This window comes from Dryobates pubescens, chromosome 10 (assembly GCF_014839835.1).
Source record: "Dryobates pubescens isolate bDryPub1 chromosome 10, bDryPub1.pri, whole genome shotgun sequence".
Taxonomy (NCBI): Eukaryota; Metazoa; Chordata; class Aves; order Piciformes; family Picidae; genus Dryobates; species Dryobates pubescens.
The window spans coordinates 6,916,152-6,936,193 of NC_071621.1; the positions used below are offsets into that span (position 1 = coordinate 6,916,152).

The 20,042-nt window shown below is 43.3% G+C and overlaps 1 protein-coding gene across 2 annotated transcripts in view; it reads right to left on the bottom strand.

Moving 5' to 3' along the window:
- Positions 1–3,507: 3,507 nt before the first annotated feature.
- JADE3 (jade family PHD finger 3) overlaps positions 3,508–20,042 on the bottom strand; it is a 75,704-nt gene continuing 59,169 nt past the window's right edge. For both annotated transcript variants that reach the window (XM_054164717.1, XM_054164716.1), the window contains exons 7-11: positions 17,326–17,493; positions 11,552–11,668; positions 10,653–11,126; positions 7,392–7,509; positions 3,508–5,201 (exon numbers count right to left, since the gene is read on the bottom strand). In XM_054164717.1, the coding sequence (XP_054020692.1) occupies positions 4,309–5,201; positions 7,392–7,509; positions 10,653–11,126; positions 11,552–11,668; positions 17,326–17,493 (1,770 nt within the window). In that variant the 3' untranslated portion in view covers positions 3,508–4,308. The remainder of the gene's footprint in view (positions 5,202–7,391; positions 7,510–10,652; positions 11,127–11,551; positions 11,669–17,325; positions 17,494–20,042) is intronic.

A 20,042-nucleotide genomic window follows, 5' to 3' on the forward strand; every position in this document is an offset into this window, starting at 1 on the left:
CTCTCAGTTTTTCAATACAGCTCATCACAGCCTCCTCCAGGAGAAATGAATGAGCTGTGGCACACACAAGTCCCCTGTGCGGTGGGTGCGGAACTGGCTGACAGGCGGCACCCAGAGCGTGGTGCTAAACAGCTAGTTTTCAAACCAGCAACTGGACACAAGCGGGGAACAGGAGGGACCGATACCAGGCCCGATGCTGCTGAGGATCTTCACAAGCAATTTGGATGACAACATCACCTGTTTCTGGTGACAGCAGACTGGGTGGGGAAGCAGACACTTCATAAGGTGAGAGAAATCCTGCAGGAAGACCTGGATAGGCTGGAAAAGTGGGTTAAGAACCCGATGAAGTTCAACATGGACAAATGTAAGGTCTCACAGCTGGGAGAGCGTAATCCAGGAATGCAGCACAAGCTAGGATGTACCTGGCTGTAAAGCATTGTGGAATGGGACCTGGAGAGCCTGATGGGAAACAAACTCAATATGAATGAACAGTGTACTGCTGCAGCAAAGAATGTCAACAGGGTGCTGGGATGTATCAACAAGGGCATTGCCAGCAGAGATAATGTAGTTATTATTTTGCTCTACTTAGTACTTGTCAGACCAGACCTGGCATACTGTGTTCAGTTTTGGTCCCTGCCATATAGAAAAAAAGAAAAGTGATGTTGACAGGCTGAAGAGAGTCCAGAGAAGGGCCACAAAGGTGATTAAAAGACTGCAAAGGCTGCCATCTGAGGAAATGCTGAGAGAACTGGGTTTGCTCAGCCTTGAGAAAAGAAAGCTTAGGGGAGACCATAGCACCATGTTCCAATATTTAACAGGGGGCTACAAAGAAAGTGGAAACTCCCTTTTTACAAGGAGTCACATGGAAAAGATGAGGGGTAAGGGATACAAGTTACTTTGGGGAGATTCCAGTTGGACACAAAAGGAACATTTTTCACAAGAACAATCAGCCGTTGGGATAATCTCCCCAGGGAAGTGGTGAGATCTGAGATTCAGCTGGAAAAGGTCCTGGGCCATCTTATCTAGACTGTACTTTTGCCAAGAAAGGTTGGACCAGATGATCCTTGAGTTCTCTTTCAACCTGGTGTTCTAAGATGACCTTCATCCTCTATTTTGCCTTCTGCCCTGCTTTGGCACAGGGAGCAGCTCCTCTCTGCCAGCAAGGTGTGTCACAGCACCAGCCTGTGATAACAGGGAGAACTACAGCAACAGGTCATGCAAAACCGACATAAAACACCAAGCTGGCAACTTGCTTGTACTGATTTGTCCTGCACACACACAGAGCAAGTACTGGCTGTTAAACATTCATATGTGCATGTGTGTGAGTGTACAAGAAGCAGACGACACAGGCTATGGACCTACCTCTACGACTTGATTTGTTCAACCAGGGATAGACAGTCATCCTACAGGAGAAGCAAATGCAGTAAAAAGCGAGACCAGCACAGCAAACGGTTGTTACATTTGCTCAGCTGGGCAGAAACAAAAAGCCAGGCTTGGACAGCAAATTAGGGTTCAGCAGCTCTTTTGAGGGGCTACAGGGGAAAGGTTTTCCTTGACACTGCAGCCTGTAAAAGCATTGCCAACTCTGCACAAGTAATCTGTACCAGATGGGTACGGTACTGCTGTTAGACTGATGAGTTGAACCACCTGCCAGAGACGGAGGGTAAAGTCCTGAATAAATCACAACAAATGAAAATACTGTTAGCAGTTTCATAATTTAATGAAAAAGTACTTGTAAAAAGGGGACATCTGCAAAAGACCGAGTCCATCTTGGAAAATTGAATATATATATATATATTTATATATATAAAACAAAATGCAAAACCAAAACAAAAAATTGACAAATAAGGTTAAGAGGTAATACTTCAAACAGTTAGCCACCGAACACACAATAAAAACTAGCAAATGCACTTTGGGGACAATATTTGTGAACTACATAACCAAGGGCTCCTTCATATCTCTATTAAAATAATGTAAAAATTAGCAAAACCATTGCCCAGACTGGAAACAAGTGAATTAATAACCCCAGAAGAGCAAAAACACTGAGTTTTGCTGAAGCACCATTTTTCCTCCCTTCTGTCATAGGCTTCCAGCCACAAAACAACATGAACACTTTGCTGACCTCCCAGGTAAGTGCTCCCAACACAAGCTTCATAGAATTTCATGACCAGCAAGAGAGGATTAGTAATAAATTATCGAAGGAGAACTAAGAGAGAATCAGAACTGGAGCAAAAATGAACAGCCATTTGTTTAGTTATTCTGAATGACCCATGGCTTAGAACACAAAGCAGGTCCCATTAAAATAAAACCATGTGGAAACGTAAAACACTACTGCATATTTACACCAAAAGAAGTAATTTTGAAGATACAGCTCTAGAAAGATCAATTACACAAATATACATAAAATCAAGAAGTGCAGGGGGAGAAAAAAAAATTAAGATGCATGAGCAAAGAGAGCAGAATTGCCAAGTATATATATTAAAAAAAAGAAGAAAGAAAGAAAATTCACTACTGTAAAGTCCTCCAGCCCTTGACCTGCCAGTCCTATTGCAGCTAGGGAGATTCCAAAGTTTAAAATGGGTCTAAAAAATGTTGTTGCTATTTCCCAAGCTAAAAGCAATAAACTAAGGAATAGATGAAGAACAACCAGGTGGTTGGTTGGATTCTGCACAGTCAGCTTCAGACCGAGTGGGGAACTCGGGTTGTTTCAAGACAAAACGAACCCTCAAACAGAAAGAGCTGCGTGACGTGCGGCACAAGCTACGGCCCATTTCAGCCAGGGATGCAGGGACAGAGGATGCTGAATTTGTAAGAAAGGTACAGCATTTTAGAGAAACCCCTGCAGGGACTTCGTTGATCAACAGAACACCACCTGGAAAACAAGCTTGTTTGCATTCAAACATAAAAAACCCTGTCACTGAAACGAACAGAAAAAGATTCCCTTCGGTACCGGCTGAAATGTAATCACTACTTAATAACTGCTAATTTTACAGGACCTACCAAAAAAACAAGTGTTAGTTTGGGAAACAGCAACTGATCCAGAGGTTGAAAAGCAGCTTAGTAAAACAATGGATTTTTTTTCAGCAATTGAAAAAAACCAAAACAAACCCAACCCAAAAAAAAAACCCCTCAACATACTCGAAACCGTCACTGGCTAAAATTTTACAGACCTAAGTGCCAGAAGGAAGGCTTCTACACCTGCATTCTGACAGCTAGGGTTGAAAATTTGTGCCTGCATAAAAATTTCAGATAAAATTATCTCTAATTCAGCTTATTTTAAAAATACCAGGTAAGAAGACCTCTGGGCACGGAATATGTTTCAAGAGTAACCTGGCATCACCGGTGATTGCCTAAATTTAAGTGTCATTAGCATTTTCCTTTGTAGTACGTCTACTTTTGTAAACACTATCCACAAAATTAGCCATCTGTACTTGTTAGCTGGGTAAAATATTTACAAGTGCATCCCACAACAAGCAACTATGTACAGAGATTAAAAAAAAAAAAAAAAAGAAGAAGTACTAGAAGTTGTGTATTTACAAAATAAGCAAGTTGTTGTGAAAAGAAGCACAACCTTCAGCAAGAGCAGGCAAAGGGGGCGTGCCTAGAGGTCAGCCGAGTTTGGCAGTACCAGTGACTCCTGCTTCCACCTTCTGCCAGGAGCCTGCAAATGTCACTGCAGTTCAAAGCCTCCTGCAGAAGAGGATCGTCACTTAGTAGTCACTTTGGGCCAGATCCAGCAGAGCACGCCAGGATGTGCTCGGAGAGCTGAGCACAAACGTTCCTCGGGGAAACCATCAGGATTTTTCCATGTGCTTAACTTCCTCACACATCTGGAAGTGTGTTGCTGGATCAAAGCCATACTGCAGGTGCTGCAGAAATGCAGTTTCAGTGTCTCCATTTGCAGTTCTCCTGCAACACAGTAGAGCTATGCAAGGGCTTCTTTAATACCTGTCCACCACAAGACTGGCATAACATGAACATGATGCCTCGCATGTAAGCTGGCAAAGGGGGAACAGTTTCTTGAATTTACACAAATATTAACTGCCTCTTGCTCTCCCAGGTGTTACCCTCTAAAATGAACACACAGATTTCCACATGACTTTGCAATCATTGAATTAACCCTGCGAAAACTGCCAGTCAATTCACAGTTGAACAGAACTACACTTACTTCTCTCCCTGCCCCCCATCCCCTACTGCAACTCTTCCTAACGTAGGTCCTGGACTATTTTCTGGAACCTTTTGATGCTGAGCTTTGCACTGGTACACTGGAACACATAAAGGCTGAGTTAACCCCGTGGGGGCTTCTAATCACCTTTGTACCGAACTGTGAGAAATCATATTCTTTTTGTTTCTATTGTGACAATCTCTTCCAAAGTCCTTACTTGGGCTTTCTCTCTCTGAGCTACTGCGTCTTAACCTCAATTGCTCTTTGTTTTCATCACTTTCCACTTCAGAGTCACTCAGCTCTAAGTCAGGACAGTACCCGTCATTGTCCTGGTAAGGAGCACCTTCAAGCATCTGCTTGCTCCACAAGCGATCTTTTGCTGCAAGTCTTCTTGTTGGCTTTTCACAGCATCGGAGATCTTCTGTGGTCCTCACCAGACTGTTGGTAGCCTCTTTAAAGGATCGGCTGAAATGTTCTATGGTAGATTTTCTGAAACTGCTCTGGCTGGCCAAGTGAGTTGTGAGCACGGACTCTTGTTCGTAGGGCGTCTGGCTGGAGCTGTCTCTCTGGCTCACGTCTCCAGCCCTGCCCATCAGACCATTGGATCTGGCCGCCAGCCTCAAGTTCTCCTGCTGCACCCGCCCGTTCCCAATGGAAGACTGTCCGTGCAAAGCAGCCTGGAGTGCTAAGGGCTTCCCAGACGGCTGGCCCCGGTAAAACTCCGGAATCTGTGTGGGACCAGAATCCTTTACCTCACTCCGCGGCTTGCCGATCCCTGCCAATAGCCCGTTACTTCTGCTGTCGTGCTGATACCTGGAGTAAGATTTCGCTTTGATTTCAAAGGACTCCTTGGACATCGGCAGGCTTCGTTTGCTGTAAACAGTGCTGTTGTTGTCAGGAGAAAGCGGCCTGTTGCCAGGCTTCAGTGAGTTATTTTTGCAATCTCCTAGTGCTGATTTGGGCATTTTCAACTTCAGGGTGATCCTAGGAGGTGGGTAGAACAGCGTGTTCTCTAGTGCACTTGTCAGGGCATGGCCTACAGGAGAAAGATACGAGGAGGCAAAAGGCAAAAAGGATTTTAAAAGAAGCTAATAATTTTGTTATCGGTAACAAGTCTTGCAGTCCATTAAAAGGTTGTGCAAACAGTACGGAGCATTTGCAAACAATCAATGTGAAACCATTTTAGGACATTAAAGAGAAGTGGGGATAATGACACCTGCTCCAAATTACCCACCGTTTTGGAATTTAGGTAAGGCATTTTAGCATTGCCATTAAAAATAACAATGTGCCCTTCTCACAGGGCATTAAGCCAGTGAACCCAAGCGCTTTTGAAATACGACTGAAGTAGTTCCAAAGCAGCTGTAAAAAAAGATTCACATTCAGTTTTGGATAGAGAAAAAACAATGCTTCAAACTGAATTTTCATTTGGACTTAATTCAGCTCTGTACTTTGCATTATAAAATTCCCTACACTTCAGAAGTCTTTTTACCCCCATATATTAGTCTTTATGCTATTATCTGCATATAGTACCATCTCAAAGCGGCGATCAAGCTATCCTAATAAGCATTAAAAGAGCAGTTGTATTTTAAAGACATAAAATAAATTGACTAGACATTTCTAATAAAATGCATTTAACACAAAGCCAAAGTGCTTTAGAGTACTCCTGCTTCCACAAAACATTAGTCTGGTCTAAAAGAGTTTAAAGAAAACCCCAACAACTTTGTCAGTACTAATGAAACCTATCCATGTTTCAGGGGGTAGAGAAAAAAAACAGACACAAAGACTTAACTCTAACAGGCTGGGGTCAGAGTGGCTGGAGAGCAGCCAGGCAGAGAGGGACCTGGGGGTGCTGGTCGATGGTAGGCCGAACATGAGCCTGCAGTGTGCCCAGGCAGCCAGGAGGGCCAATGGCATCCTGGCCTGCATCAGGAACAGTGTGGCCAGCAGGAGCAGGGAGGTCATTCTGCCCCTGTACACTGCACTGGTTAGGCCGCACCTCAAGTACTGTGTCCAGTTCTGGGCCCCTCAGTTTAGGAAGGAGGTTGACTTGCTGGAGCGTGTCCAGAAAAGGGCAACAAGGTTGGTGAAGGGCTTGGAGCACAAGCCCTATGAGGAGAGATTGAGGGAGCTGGGGTTGCTTAGCCTGGAGAGGAGGAGACTCAGGGGTGACCTTATTGCTCTCTACAACTACCTGAAGGGGGGTTGTAGTGAGGCAGAGGCTGGTCTCTTCTCCCAGGCAACCAGTACCAGAACAAGAGGACACAGTCTCAGGGTGCACCAGGGGTGGTTTAGGCTGGAGGTTAGGAGGAAGTTTTACACAGAGAGAGTGACTGCCCATTGGAATGGGCTGCCCGAGGAGGTGGTGGGGTCGCCGTCACTGGGGGTGTTCAGGGTGAGGCTTGACAGGATGCTTGGTTGTATGGTTTAGTTGATTGGGTAGTGTTGGATGATAGGTTGGACATGACGATCTCGAAGGTCTCTTCCAACCTGGTTTATTCTATTCTATTCTAAAAGCATGCTATGTATCTTGAAAGAAAAAGAGATCTTCACTTCATGTGGAAGAAATAGCTGTCTTCCCTATTAAAAAAAGAGTAAAGCTAAGTAACTGCCACTCTTCCTCTTCCCAAGTGCTGTGGTCCTTGTTTCAAAATGCTCACTACAAAAATGAAGGGCAGAGTGAGTTTTGGTATGTCAGCATTCCTAATCAGTTACTCTTCGCTATTAAAAGTCAGGATACTGTTTTTGAAGAAAGGAGAGTAACTGCAGGTGACAAGCTAAGAAATACCTCGCTGTGCTGCTCACCCAGCACACAAGGCAACGTGACAACAGCGATTCCTATCGGTCACTCTTCTTTTTTGCCCAAAGGAACCAACTACTGACAGCAAGCAAGCAGTGCAGTGCTTGCTGTGGGGAAACAGCACCATAAAACAGCTGCCTAAGGATGCAAACCCAAGCTTGTTTGTGCTATTCGGATTCCATAGCAATTAACAAGAAATAGGCATAGGCCAGAAACATCCGTAACATAAAAAAATACTTGCTTGGATGTTTCAAGAGAGGGAAGAGTTACATGTGTGTTGCTGCTTCAGCTGACTGTATGCTTTAAGAGAGTTTAACTGGTAAACTTACAGTGTTAAAAAAAAACCCCAAGCAGAAACATAAAAAGATAACACAGGTTTTAGTTGAAATGCAGATGGAATTCATAAATATTTTACATTTATATAATTACCTGCAGCAATTTCCTGATTAATGAGCTGGACTTGCAAATTGAAGACCTGTTCATGTACTTTACTGTGAGATAACTTCAGTTTCTCTCTCCTGCTTACCATGTAGCAGAGATTTCTTACCTACAGAAGAATAAGAGGAGCCTTAATAGGCAATAAGAAAACAAATCTTGACGCAGGTTAAAACAGCGCATCAGCAACAGAATTTAAACAACATTAAGTATAAAATCCCTTGACAAAATTCCTGTGTATATCACTGAATGTCTGTAACTATGACTGAAAGAAAAAAAAATGTATTTTTTTTTTAATTGCCAATTTAATGAATTCCTTAAATGTATTCTGCAATATCTTTTCATCTGTAAGTACAGCAAGTGAACACGAAATTCCAGTCAAAAGAAAAGTAATTTCTAAGACTTGTTTCTCTGCAGACCTGCTTCCACTCTGTGGAGTTGCTGGGGATGTTACTTCTGGATTCTCCCAGAACTTCCCTGCAATGTGTTTCACAGAATAACTTTTAACAGCTAAACTACATTTGTCCCCTCTAAAATTATTGCAATATTATGAAGTAATACTTTTTACAAAGCTACCAAAGAGACCTGGCCTGTTCAGATAAAGGTAACATGCAGATCATCTCTAAGAGCACACTCTGGCTTCTGTGCAGAGTACACATTTTGGCTGACTCTTTGCCAGTTTCTTTTCCAATTCTATTGCACTGCCATGTGAAGTTCAACAGTGCAAAGTCCTGCACCTGGGTTGGGACAATCTCCAAGATCATACAGACTGGGGGATGCATAGATTCAGAGCAGCCTTGTGGAGAAGGACTTGAAAATACTGGTGTGTGAAAAATTGTATGAGTCAGCAGTGTGTGCTGGTAACCCAGAAGGTCACAGGTATTCTGGGCTGCATCAAAAGAAGCAAAACCAGCAGGTTGAGAGAGGTGATTCACCTCCTCTACTCCATTCTCCTAAGACCCCACTTTGAGTACTCTGTCCAGCTCTGGAGTCCTCAGCACACAAGACACTGACTTGTTGCAGTAAGTCCAAAGGAGGGCCTCCAAAATGATCAGAGAGATAGAACAACTCTCCTATGAAAAAAGGCTGAGAGAGTTGGGGTTGTTAAGTCTGGAGAAGGGAAAGTTTTGTGAGACTCTGTCACAGCCTTTCATTATGTGATGGGGGGCTATAAGAAAGAGAGAAACCAGAGCCTGTACTGAGAGGACAAAGGACAATGGTTTTAAAGGAGGAAAGATTTACACTTGGCATAAGGAAGGCACTTTGTACAATGAGGGTAGCGATACACTGGAACAGGTTGCCTGGAGAAACTGTGCATGCCCCTTCTCTGCAACTGTTCAAGGTGAGGTTGGACAGGGCTGATCTGTTTAAAGATGTCCCAGTTCATGATCAAGGTTGTTAAGACTAGATGATCTTTAAAGGTCCCTTCCAGCCCAAACTGTCCTATGATTCTGTGATTCAGTTCCACATAATTCTACTTTCACTATTTATTATAGTTATTTATTATAGGTGGCAACATTGCCACCTAATGTAATGAAAACAGGAAGATGCACCGAAAGGTCTTGATAAACCCTCAAAAGAGCTTTCAGAACACAGAAACAGTGTAAGGGCTGTTGGAGACATTGTTCAAACATACTTCCCCAGCACTCAGTCCCATCTGGTCAGAATTGGAGTCTCTCCTCAGAAAGGAAATTCAAAGATTCCCAAACTTATATTCATCCCCAGATAAAGCTGAGTAGAAAGTCTTGCAACGCAAGAAGTTCAGAAACTTTGAGACAACCATTTCAAACGAATTATCTCCACTCACAAGTAGTACATCAATGTCAACAAAATCTGATGCAAACCAACCACTTATTGCACAAAAAGGGAAAGCCTGAAATGGTCTCTCGAAAGAACAAAAACCAAAACCAACCAAACTCAAAATCCCAACTGTCCTTTTGAAACACATGAAGGGGTTTTCAAATGTTCTTTTCAGTGTAAGGATCCACATCCAAAACAGTCCTGGAAAAGGATATCTGAGGTTGATCACAATTAGATTCAAGATGACAGTTACACTGATGAGTGCAAATCTTAGTTCCAACACTCCTCTCTCCGCATTCTTCAGGTTCTTCTCTCTCCGGTATTGTTTTCCCTTCTCTTGCAACACTCTTTCCTCTTTTCTGCTTTTCCTCCCCAACATCTATAGATCACATCTAGCACACTAAATTAATTTTGTTTCCTTTTAAAAATTTACTACCTATCTGTAAGTACTTGAACACTGCAGGTGATCACCAGCCAGAAGGCCAACCTAATGGGAAGCCTCTGAGAAATTAACAAGCCTGGCTTCCTCCTCCATCAGCTGCTAGAAAAAGGCACTCTCTTGTGTGCCTTCCTGAATGAATTCCTGTTCTGAGTTTTGCTGATGGATTCCATCGTTTCAGACTATCAGCTAGCTGGCAATCTGATAAGAGGCCGGCTAGCTACCGATAAAAAGATAATTTCCTTTTTCTCAGTAAAGCCTCAAGCAGTGATAGCCTTAGTGGGTTGCTTTCAGATCGCTAACCAACTGTAGCACCTAAGGCAGCTAGTTGCCATGAAAGCATCTAGGTCAAGAGAGAGATGAGTGATTCAGCCTGCCCACAACCTGGAACTAGCTGACACCAGCACACTGGTGAGGAAGAGTGGTGAACACTCCTGAATCAGATGTCATGCAAGGTGGTATGGGTACAGGCCAGTCCTCTTCCTTGTGTGTAGCTAAAAAATCACCATGGAAGTTAACCATCTAAGACTTCACCTTCAAACCACAAGGGTGAGCAGCTCTGCTCATTCCTTCGCTGTTTGCCCTCACTTTTGTTTAACTCAACTAATATTGTTTGTTATTGAATCTGTATCAGCAACAACCAGGGCAAACAAACTTACTCAAATTTTTTCAACAGCTACTCAGCTGAAGTTGGAATCAAGGGGGCAATTAGGAAATATGTCCATAGTGTATAGAAACATGCATCTTCAAATGTATAAAGGAATAGCCTCTAAGAAAGCCATGAAGCACTGTTTTCACACTGAATCTCTCACTGGACTGGGAAGGGACACTTTCTGAAAGTCTCTCCAGCAGACAGGACAGCATATCAAAAGATTGAAGGCCTCACACTATCTGGGGTTTTTTAAATCATGATTTTTTAAACCATCTCCCTGTGCTTCTCCCATTCCCACTTTTACCCACAAAGACCTTGCTCACCTGCAAGCAATTTTTCAAAACTTTACCAGAGAAATTCTTACCCTCTCTAGGTCTTGCCTCAAATGCATGAACATCCTCATGCGAGTATGAATGCTATCTTCTTTTGGCTGCACCAAGCCATTTTCTTCATCCTCCTTGGGAGGAAATAATGGTTTGTTAAAGTTACTTTTTCGTTTTAACTTCCAGTAATTGTAGATGAAATCTACAGCAAGTTTAGGAAGGCCCAGTTCTGCTGCAACATCCTCCACTTTAACTAAGGAGTAAAACTCTTCTTCTAGCTCTCGGAGCTTTTGGGCTCGTAAACTGGTTTTCTCACTCTCTGTTTGCTTCTGGTCTGACACGCTTTTGGGATGCTCATCAACACCAGGCAGGGAATTCTGTTTGTTCTTGCTGTGCTTTAGACAATATGACTTGAACTTGACCTCATCCCCATCATCCAGGATAGTCTTCATCTCTAAGCTATGCTCAAAGGCACAGGTGACATGAAAGGCAGTGATGCAGCTTTTCACGGAACACTACAGATAAAATAAAACCTCGATCAGTAACAGCAGAAACAAACCAGAAAAAAGGGCAGAATTAACTGAATTGCATGAAAGCCCATCCCTACAAACATGTATTTCCAAAGCACTCTTAAAAGTATTTGTTGAGCTCTTTGAAACCGGCATTTTGATTTAATATTTTCCTGTTTGTGGACAGTGTTCAACAGGAAGGACCTTTCTATCCATCTCTGAGCCACAGCAGTCCTTATACAGCTCAGCCTGCCTAAAAAAGAAAAGCAGTTGCTCAGACTAACTCCCAAGCCTCTGTGCGTGTGAACTGATTTCATAGCAAACATCCTTGAAGAAGGAGGCATCTCTGAACACAGAAGAACAAAATGCAAACTCAGAACTGTCTTTTTCACATAGACTCATGCCACAGCCACCACAGGACAAGTACATACCTGAATGCAAGCACCAGTTTTCAGTTTGCATAAACTACACACTAGAGCCCATCGACTTGGTGGAATGTGAGACACCTTTGTGATTGGCTCCATCCTTTCCGGGCAAGCAATACTAACCTGTAAACAAAGAAAAACCCAGCATGGAAACCAGTTCTCAAGGCAATAAAAACAAACCCTCCATTCACACCAGAAGGAGAAATATGACCACACATTTATCTCACCAGGAGATCACAATGTGCTCCTACTTCTCAGTATAGAGACCTTAAAAGACCCCACATGAAAACAACAGGGTAGACCCCTAATACTAGTTTAACCTGGTAGCTGATTCTTCAAAACTTTTAAGGCATCTGCTGCATGCCTTGTTGTGAACCACTTGACTGATAGTTACTTCCTTTCCATTCTGGCTTATTTTTTCATACTTGTAGAACTGTGTGGTTGGAAAAGATCTCTCAGATCATTGAGCCCAACCATCAAGACCTCTGATCCAGGCTGGAAAAGACCTCCAAGATCATGAAGTCCAGTCATTTTACCCACTCCACCAAGGCTGTCACTACACCATGTCTCCAAGCACCAGACCTATATGGATTTTAAGGATGTCCAGGGATGGTGATTCAACCACCTCTTGGAGCAGCCCATTCCAGTGCCTCACAACCCTTTCTGTGAAAATTTTTTCCTAATATCCAGTTTAAACCTCCCCTGGTGCAGCTTGAGGCCATCCCCTCTCATTCTATCATTAGTTATCTGTGTTGCTTTAACAGATCTAAGTACAAAAAAACCCAAACACCCCAAAACCTACTCAGAAGGAAATGGGAGCACTTACTCATACTTACCTGAAAAGTTCCTTCTTTAAGGTCCATAGATCTGCTACAATAGTTATTTCTGCCAGCTCAGTATGGAGCAGAATCACATCTATCAGTCAGCAGCTGGGGAAAGCGTTGCTTCCCAGCTCTGCCTCTCCTCTAAGCACTCCCAATGCAAAACGTGATTCTAATAACACTTCACTACAGATTGTATCAAGTATAATTTGAGAAAGAATACAACCAGTTCCTCTTACTACAAAGAGCAGTCTATTCTCCTGTTCCAGTTTTCACATACTTACTCTAGATGATCCCTTGGTCTGTGGCAGACCAGATTACAGTTAAAAGAAAGAAAACATTGACAAAAGCACATAATCCTTGCTCCTTTGTTACGCTAACATTCAAATATCCATGGTGACAAATTTCTCAGTTGCCTGTTGTCCATATGGACAAAAAACCCAAAACCCTGTCCATAATTTGGACACCAAAACAGATATAAATTATCTCTGTAGGGCATCCCACAGGCAGTCTTGACAGACGGAAATTATCCAAGGAAAGAAACAAAAAGTTGGCCAGCTCTGAATGACCACACAGAGAACTGGGCCAGTATGAGAATGGCATATGGCAGAAGACTTCAGTGAGGTAACTATGCTGACCCTGGGATGCCAGTCTCCAAAATCCTGGCTTTTGATGCTTACACAGCACTTTTTGAATTTAGCAGTTGTGTGCTTTGGAGGGCTGTCTGCCTGAAGCAGATACACAGGAACAATTCACCTGAACAGAGCAGACCTGTATTTCCAGTGGTGTAATAGAAGCCTCTTCCTAAAGGGGTCAGATGTAAGAATTCAAAGAAAGGAGGTTCCTAGGTTGTTCTGTGGCACTATGAGGCCAGCATAAAGCTGATTCCTTCAGAAAGCAGTTACAGCTATTTTTTTTCCCCCTTCCCTAGAACCTTTCAGAACATCACACTACAGTAATTTTTCTTTCTTTAAATCCATAGTAAGACTCTCCTAGGGAAATCCAGCTTACATGAATTTGTTTAACATGGGATAATTGAACTGGTGACTCTGTAAGAACCAGTAAACTAAGGTGAATTTCCTAGCTTCCCTTTGGAGCTACATTAACATCACCTGATGCACACATTAATTTTAAAACCCACTTAATCCCTTGAGGAGGAAAGGCTTTGCTTCAGCAGACATACAAAGACAGTTCACTGAGTCCAAGAGTCATAGTTGCTACACTCAAGTTAGGAATTTTTGCTGCTCACTCCTTATGACTGTATCACTCTAAGGATCCTTTAAGGAAGTGGAAGACAGCTTTGAAACTGATGGTTCATCCCATCCAGATTTTTAAGAAGTTGACAGTCAGCAGTTCACAAAGGAATGATCTCAATTAACTCAATAACATTTCTATTTTTCATAGCATTTTACTCTCTGATCCCCCCAACAGTAAGCCACATCTTCTGGAAGATACTGAGGTCAATCTGGTGCATGGCATTTCCAGAAAGTCTTCACTAGTAAGATAGTGAGATCTTTCAGGCAGTATGTGATGCCCCCATCAGGCAGAGATGACAAACAATTAATCTGTTGGGCCTTCCTATAAACTAGAGGCAAACTGACAAAATTTTCTCTGAACAGCTTCAATAGTTCCACAAAGTAATGTCCAGCACTCAAACACCATCAAATATAGCTTTTTTTTTGCTTCCAAAATGAGTCTTTTATCAGTCTGCTTTGACTGTGCTCAAAACCAGAGGTGGTTGCAAAGTTGCACATGCATTTCTGAAACAATACTGTACTAAGATTGACCAGAATTCTTGTCCCAGTTACCACTATACTATGAAGCAAGATTTCCTTTGGGATTTAAGGGTTTATAAGGTTGTCTAGGCTCCTTTCAAAAAGAAACTAAAATTTTCAGTGAACTTCTATGGAGACTGAATAATACCAACTTTCCACTACGCTTCCTAGCAGGAGCTGGGAATTGACAAAGTCCCTCTCCCTGCTCCTCTCTGGCCCTTTTAATGCTCTCCCTGCTCCATTCCCAGAAAGAATTTGTAAGGTCAGGAAATATTTATGTTGGAAATACTGCCTATTCAGCTTGCAATACTGCCTGTTTACATTACTCCACTTTGCAAACACACAAAGAGGCGCTTACAGAGTCAGGTGCGATTTATTTATACTGGACTCACGCCGTCTGCATGTTTCTGATACTCAAAGAGAGAAGTCAAGGCAAGGCCTGACTGAACTTTGCTGCCACTGAGGGAACAAGAAAGCAAGAGTCCAGTGTTTTCATTCCCTAAAACCTCCCATGCCAAGGCAGGAATAACCCATCTGCTGTTAAAATGTAGCAGTTTTCTCCTCTTCACCTTGTATCAGGTTACATTATGACTGCTGAAGAACTTTTACGACTTGGAGAGACTGAGGACAAAGGGCTGCTGAAGTATCTTCTCTGTAACTGTTCTGCATATGACCTGCTTTCTCTATGTCACCCTGCAGTACTCTGTTCCTCAGCTCCCCTGCTAATCTGCCACCAGCAGCTGCACTGAACACACACCGATTTGCATCAGTGGCTGGGAAAGACAGCATTGTGGCTGGAGCGTGGCCACTCACAGCAGCAGCTAAGGACAGTCAGTTTGAGCCCCTTCCGGTTGCAGCAAGGCAAAATAACTTTCTGCTTCAGCTAACACCACACTGAGGGATGACACAACTGTAATGGGTTATCTAAGGCAGAGAAGGACCTTGAATTTCAGAAAGCAGTGCAAATTTTCTTCTCTGTGTTTCTTTACACACACACACACGTTTAAAAGAATGCTTTTTAAGAAAACATGAAATAGACTACATATTTACATGAAAAGACAATGAAGGCAGAAGAATAAAAGGACATAAATGAACAATGAGTACATTTTGGAAAGTAAAAACCTTCAAATGCCCCAGTCTTTCTTGACCCACTGTGGGTCAAGAAAGCCTCATGAGCTCACAAGGAATGGATGTAAAAAAAAAACACCCAATGTTTTAAGACAGAGCTGAATGAGTTAATGAAGGAAAATAGCTGGTGCAATTGCCTGAAACAATGCTAGCCTATACCTGGGGACTTGTGAAGCTGCTCTTTGAACACTTTACTACAAGAAACAGACAAGTTTATGGCCCACTCCTCTCTGCATTCTGCCTTTCTCCATTTTTTTTAGGGCCACAAGACAAAATGGCAGTGACTTTACAATCCATATGTTTAAGGATTCCTGAGTGATACTATCTTGGGAAGAATAAAAACAAGTATCAGATTATGCATTCCCCAACGAAGTATTCATCCCCAGGTCATCTTTGGCCTTTGCAGCATATCATGGTGACTGTCCAGACAGGAAATGACCTGCCAATTTAGCAGAGATTCCCAAAGGGTTCTCTGTTGACTGAACTGTCTCACATGCAACAATGCAGAAGACTGAGAAAGAGAATGGAACCAAGAGGTACTTCCTGCCCCTACTCACTATGCCCAACACACTTGGCACTGGTGTGGAGGTACCCAAGGCTTGGAGGGGCCTGGAGCCACCAAATGGTGGCTCAAGCTCTACCACCTGAGTGCTCCCTTGGGAGCTTCTCTCTCTCAGCTGGAAGGAGGTGAGCAGGCAGGAAGACAGTGTGTGTTCCCAGCTCTGCCATCACATGCTTCCAAAACATGTCAGTTCCTCTTCTGCTGGCAAGAGCATCAAGGCAATCACATACAGAATGGATCTCCTAGGAAAACAAGTCTGCTCAGAGCCAGGAGAGCTTCCAGCCAAGACACTTCCTAAGTATAGGCAAAGTAGTTAGGAGATTGAAAAATTTTTCCCCCCTTTAATTTTAAAGTAAATATTTTGTGGGTTTTTTTTCCTCAACTCCTCTCTCCTTAAAAGTGGAAGAGATGCCAGGAATTCCCTGCAGGCCTGGAAGTAAAAGTGCATCTGCAGGGACAGTCCCCTTGAAAAGCAGATATATGCCTGAGACAGAACTAGGAATTACACTTTACTTCTTGTTGCTATGATAAAAAAGCCCACATGTATACAAAAAACCCAAACCAACGAAACAACAAACACCACTAACCCTCCCCAAAAAACAACCAAAGAACCAAACCAAACAATAAAAAAACCCCAACCCCCAATAAAACAACACCCAACACCAAAACCAAAGACCCAACCACAAGCCAAAATCTTAACATCATCCTCAGTGTTTTGAAAATGTGAGGCCTAAGGTTCAAAAGATAAGGGGCATCCTTCTCCCTGACGTCGTAGCGCTGACAGACCTGGCTACTGCCTCACATTAAATCACTGTGGATTCTACCAGAAAGAAAATAGAAATATTCCAGGTGGAAAAATGGAATACAACCCCCACCTATACATGACTGAACATTCCAATTTACAGAATTATGTGATGTTAAACCAGATTCAAGATAGAGGAAGAGGTGCAAGTCTTCATTATTAAACTCTCCATGCATGAAAGCACAAATATATTAAAGCATATTTTATTTACTAATGAAATATAACACAGAAGATAAAAACCTCACCTCCCCACCATTCAGAAAAAAAAATAGTTTCAAAAAGCCCCTTTAACTACAGATTGAGTCCATCCTACACAAATAACACAAGAGCAGACATAGGCCTGCAGTTTATACACCTAACAGAACACTGGAAGGTAAGAAAGACAACAAAGCTGCAGTTGCACAGTGCACACTAGCTTACATCAGTAACCCTTTCTAGCAGGTCACTCAGGTACCAGAACGACACCAAGAAGTGACTGCTGAGAAAATGGAGACAAAATGATTAAGTAATTGAACACGAACTGAGGACTCTTCCAGTCCTCACAGACTGGGCAGACTCATCAGGATGAAGTCTGATATTAAGCCAGACAGACAATTAAATCATGACAACACAAAAAGGCAGAGGAAAGAATGAAGGAGGAGGATGGAAAGGAGTCTGCGGTACAGAAGAAAAAGTCAGAAATTGAGTTTTACCTCTGGAATCCAGAGAGCACAGCTCACGTGTGCCCACTTGGTCCCTGTCCTGGTAGCTTTCATGGCACCTCCTCTTTTGGGACACAGGAGGCACTGAGGATGTATTCCCAGGACACAGGTGCGACACAGCCAGCTCCCTTCAGGTACTTTTAAGATTCCATAGCATGCCTTGGAGGAAAACAGGTAGTAAGATCATTGCACTGAGATGACTTCACAGTATAACTAAGGTTGGAAGAGACCCCAAGGATCATCTAGTCCAATCTGTCCCAACAGACCTCACGACTAGACCATGGCACCAAGTGCCACGTCCAATCTCCCCTTGAACACCTCCAGGGATGGTGACTCCACCACCTCCCTGGGCAGCCCATTCCAATGACGAATGACTTGCTCAGTGAAGAACTTTCTCCTCACTTTGAGTCTAAACCTCCCCTGGCACAGCTTGAGACTGTGTCCCCTTGTTCTGGTGCTGGTTGCCTGGGAGAAGAGACCAACCCCTTCCTGTCTACAACCACCTTTCAGGTAGTTGTAGAGGGCAATGAGGTCACCCCTGATCCTTCTCCAGGATCAGGGGACTTCATGCACAAGCAGTAATAATCACAAGGACCAAAGCTTCCAAATACTAAAGGCACAGTTTGGCTTTTATTTAACCTTTCTCTAATTTCACTATCTTAAAATGAATCGAGTGATCAAAGAAATAGACAGCCTCTACAGCAAAGCCTCTTCTGCTGCACTCTGTTTAAAAGGTGCACTGGTATATGGGCATGCTGGAACATGCCCAAAGAAGGGCCACGAGGATAACGGAGGGCTGAAGCACCTCTCCTGTTAGGACAGACTGAGGGAGTTGGGGTTATTCAGTCTTGTGGTACAAACTGCTAGAGAAGGCTCTGAGGAGAACTTATTGTGGCCTTTCAGTATCTTAAAGGGGCCTACAAGAAAGCTGGTGAAGGACTTTTTAGGATGTCACACAGTGATAGGACTAGGCAGAAACTGGAAGTGGAGAGATTCAGATTGGATGTTTGGAAGAAGTTCTTCATCATGAGGGTGGTGAGACACGGAACAGGTTGCCCAGGGAGGTGGAGGAAGCCTCATCACTGGAGCTTTTTAAGGCCAGGCTGGATGTGGCTCTAAGCAACCTGATCTTGTGTGAGGTGTCCCTGCCCATGGCAGGGATATTGGAACTGCATGATCTTTGCAGTCCCTTCCAACTCTGACAGTTCTTCAATTCTGTGATTATTTGATTGTGACTGATCAACCCCACTGGTGTTAAGAACCTGTCTTTCCTTTTAAGTGCATTCTACATTTCCAAAGCAAAAAAAACAAAGACATTTCTTGAAATTTGCTTTTGCAACTAATCCTTTTTAAAAATCACTATTTCCTACCACTAATAACTTCACATACTACCATAATTCTACTCAGATATGAAGGGATATGAGCTGTCTGATTGAAGACTGCTTCCTGAAACATTAAATTACCTTTGTGGTTACAGTCTTGTGAATTACTTGTTACTTCAAATATTTACATGGTATTGGATCAAAAGTTATGACACATACTGAAACTATGAGGTGTTGGATTTTATACCTGAGTATTGCACTTAACCCTTCAGAAAATGACGTATTTTGAGATCTTTCTCAAGTTGCACTAGGTTTGAACAACCACCACCAAAAAAAGCCCACCCCAAAAAAAACCAAACCACTGAAAAAAAAATATTAGTCTATTTTCTTATTGGAATTATAGCAGTTAACGGCTAACTACATATGTATCTAGATACATCCTGCTCTACATATACCCATGCATAGTAAAACTGGGTATATCACAGTATCACAGTATAACTAAGGTTGGAAGAGACCCCAAGGATCATCAAGTCCAACCTGTCCCAACAGACCTCACAACTAGACCATGGCACATCCAGTCTCCCCTTGAACACCTCCAGGGACGGCGACTCCACCACCTCCCTGGGCAGCCCATTCCAATGACGAATGACTCGCTCAGTGAAGAACTTTTTCCTCACCTCGAGTCTAAACCTCCCCTGGTGCAGCTTGAGACTGTGTCCCCTTGTTCTGGTGCTGGTTGCCTGGGAGAAGAGACCAACGCCTTCCTGTCTGCAACCACCTTTCAGGTAGTTGTAGAGGGCAATGTCTCCCCTGAGCCTCCTCTTCTCCAGGCTAAACAATCCCAGCTCCCTCAGCCTCTCCTCACAGGGCTTGTGCTCAAGGCCTCTCACCAGCCTTGTTGCCCTTCTCCGGACACCTTCAAGTGTCTCGATGTCCTTCTTAAACTGAGGGGCCCAGAACTGGACACAGGACTCAAGGTGTGGCCTAACCAATGCAGAGTACAGGGGCACAATGACCTCCCTGCTCCTGCTGGCCACACTATTCCTGATACAGGCCAGGATGCCATTGGCCCTCTTGGCCACCTGGGCACACTGCTGGCTCATGTTTAGGCGGGTGTCAATCAGCACCCCCAGGTCCCTCTCTGTTTGGCAGCTCTCCAGCCACTCTGACCCCAGCCTGCATATCTGAAACCACTGGTGGCTGCTAAGGTCTAATTCCACTCAACTGCTCTAAACAAAAGCTTTATCAGAAGGGTGGCTTTTTAGTAGAAATCTCACCATTCCTAGAGATGGGAAGGCACAAGAGAACAGGATCATTAGCCATAGAGAGTCTTTCAAATCCAATACAAAATTACAGAATCACAGAACAGTAGTGGTTTGAAGGGAC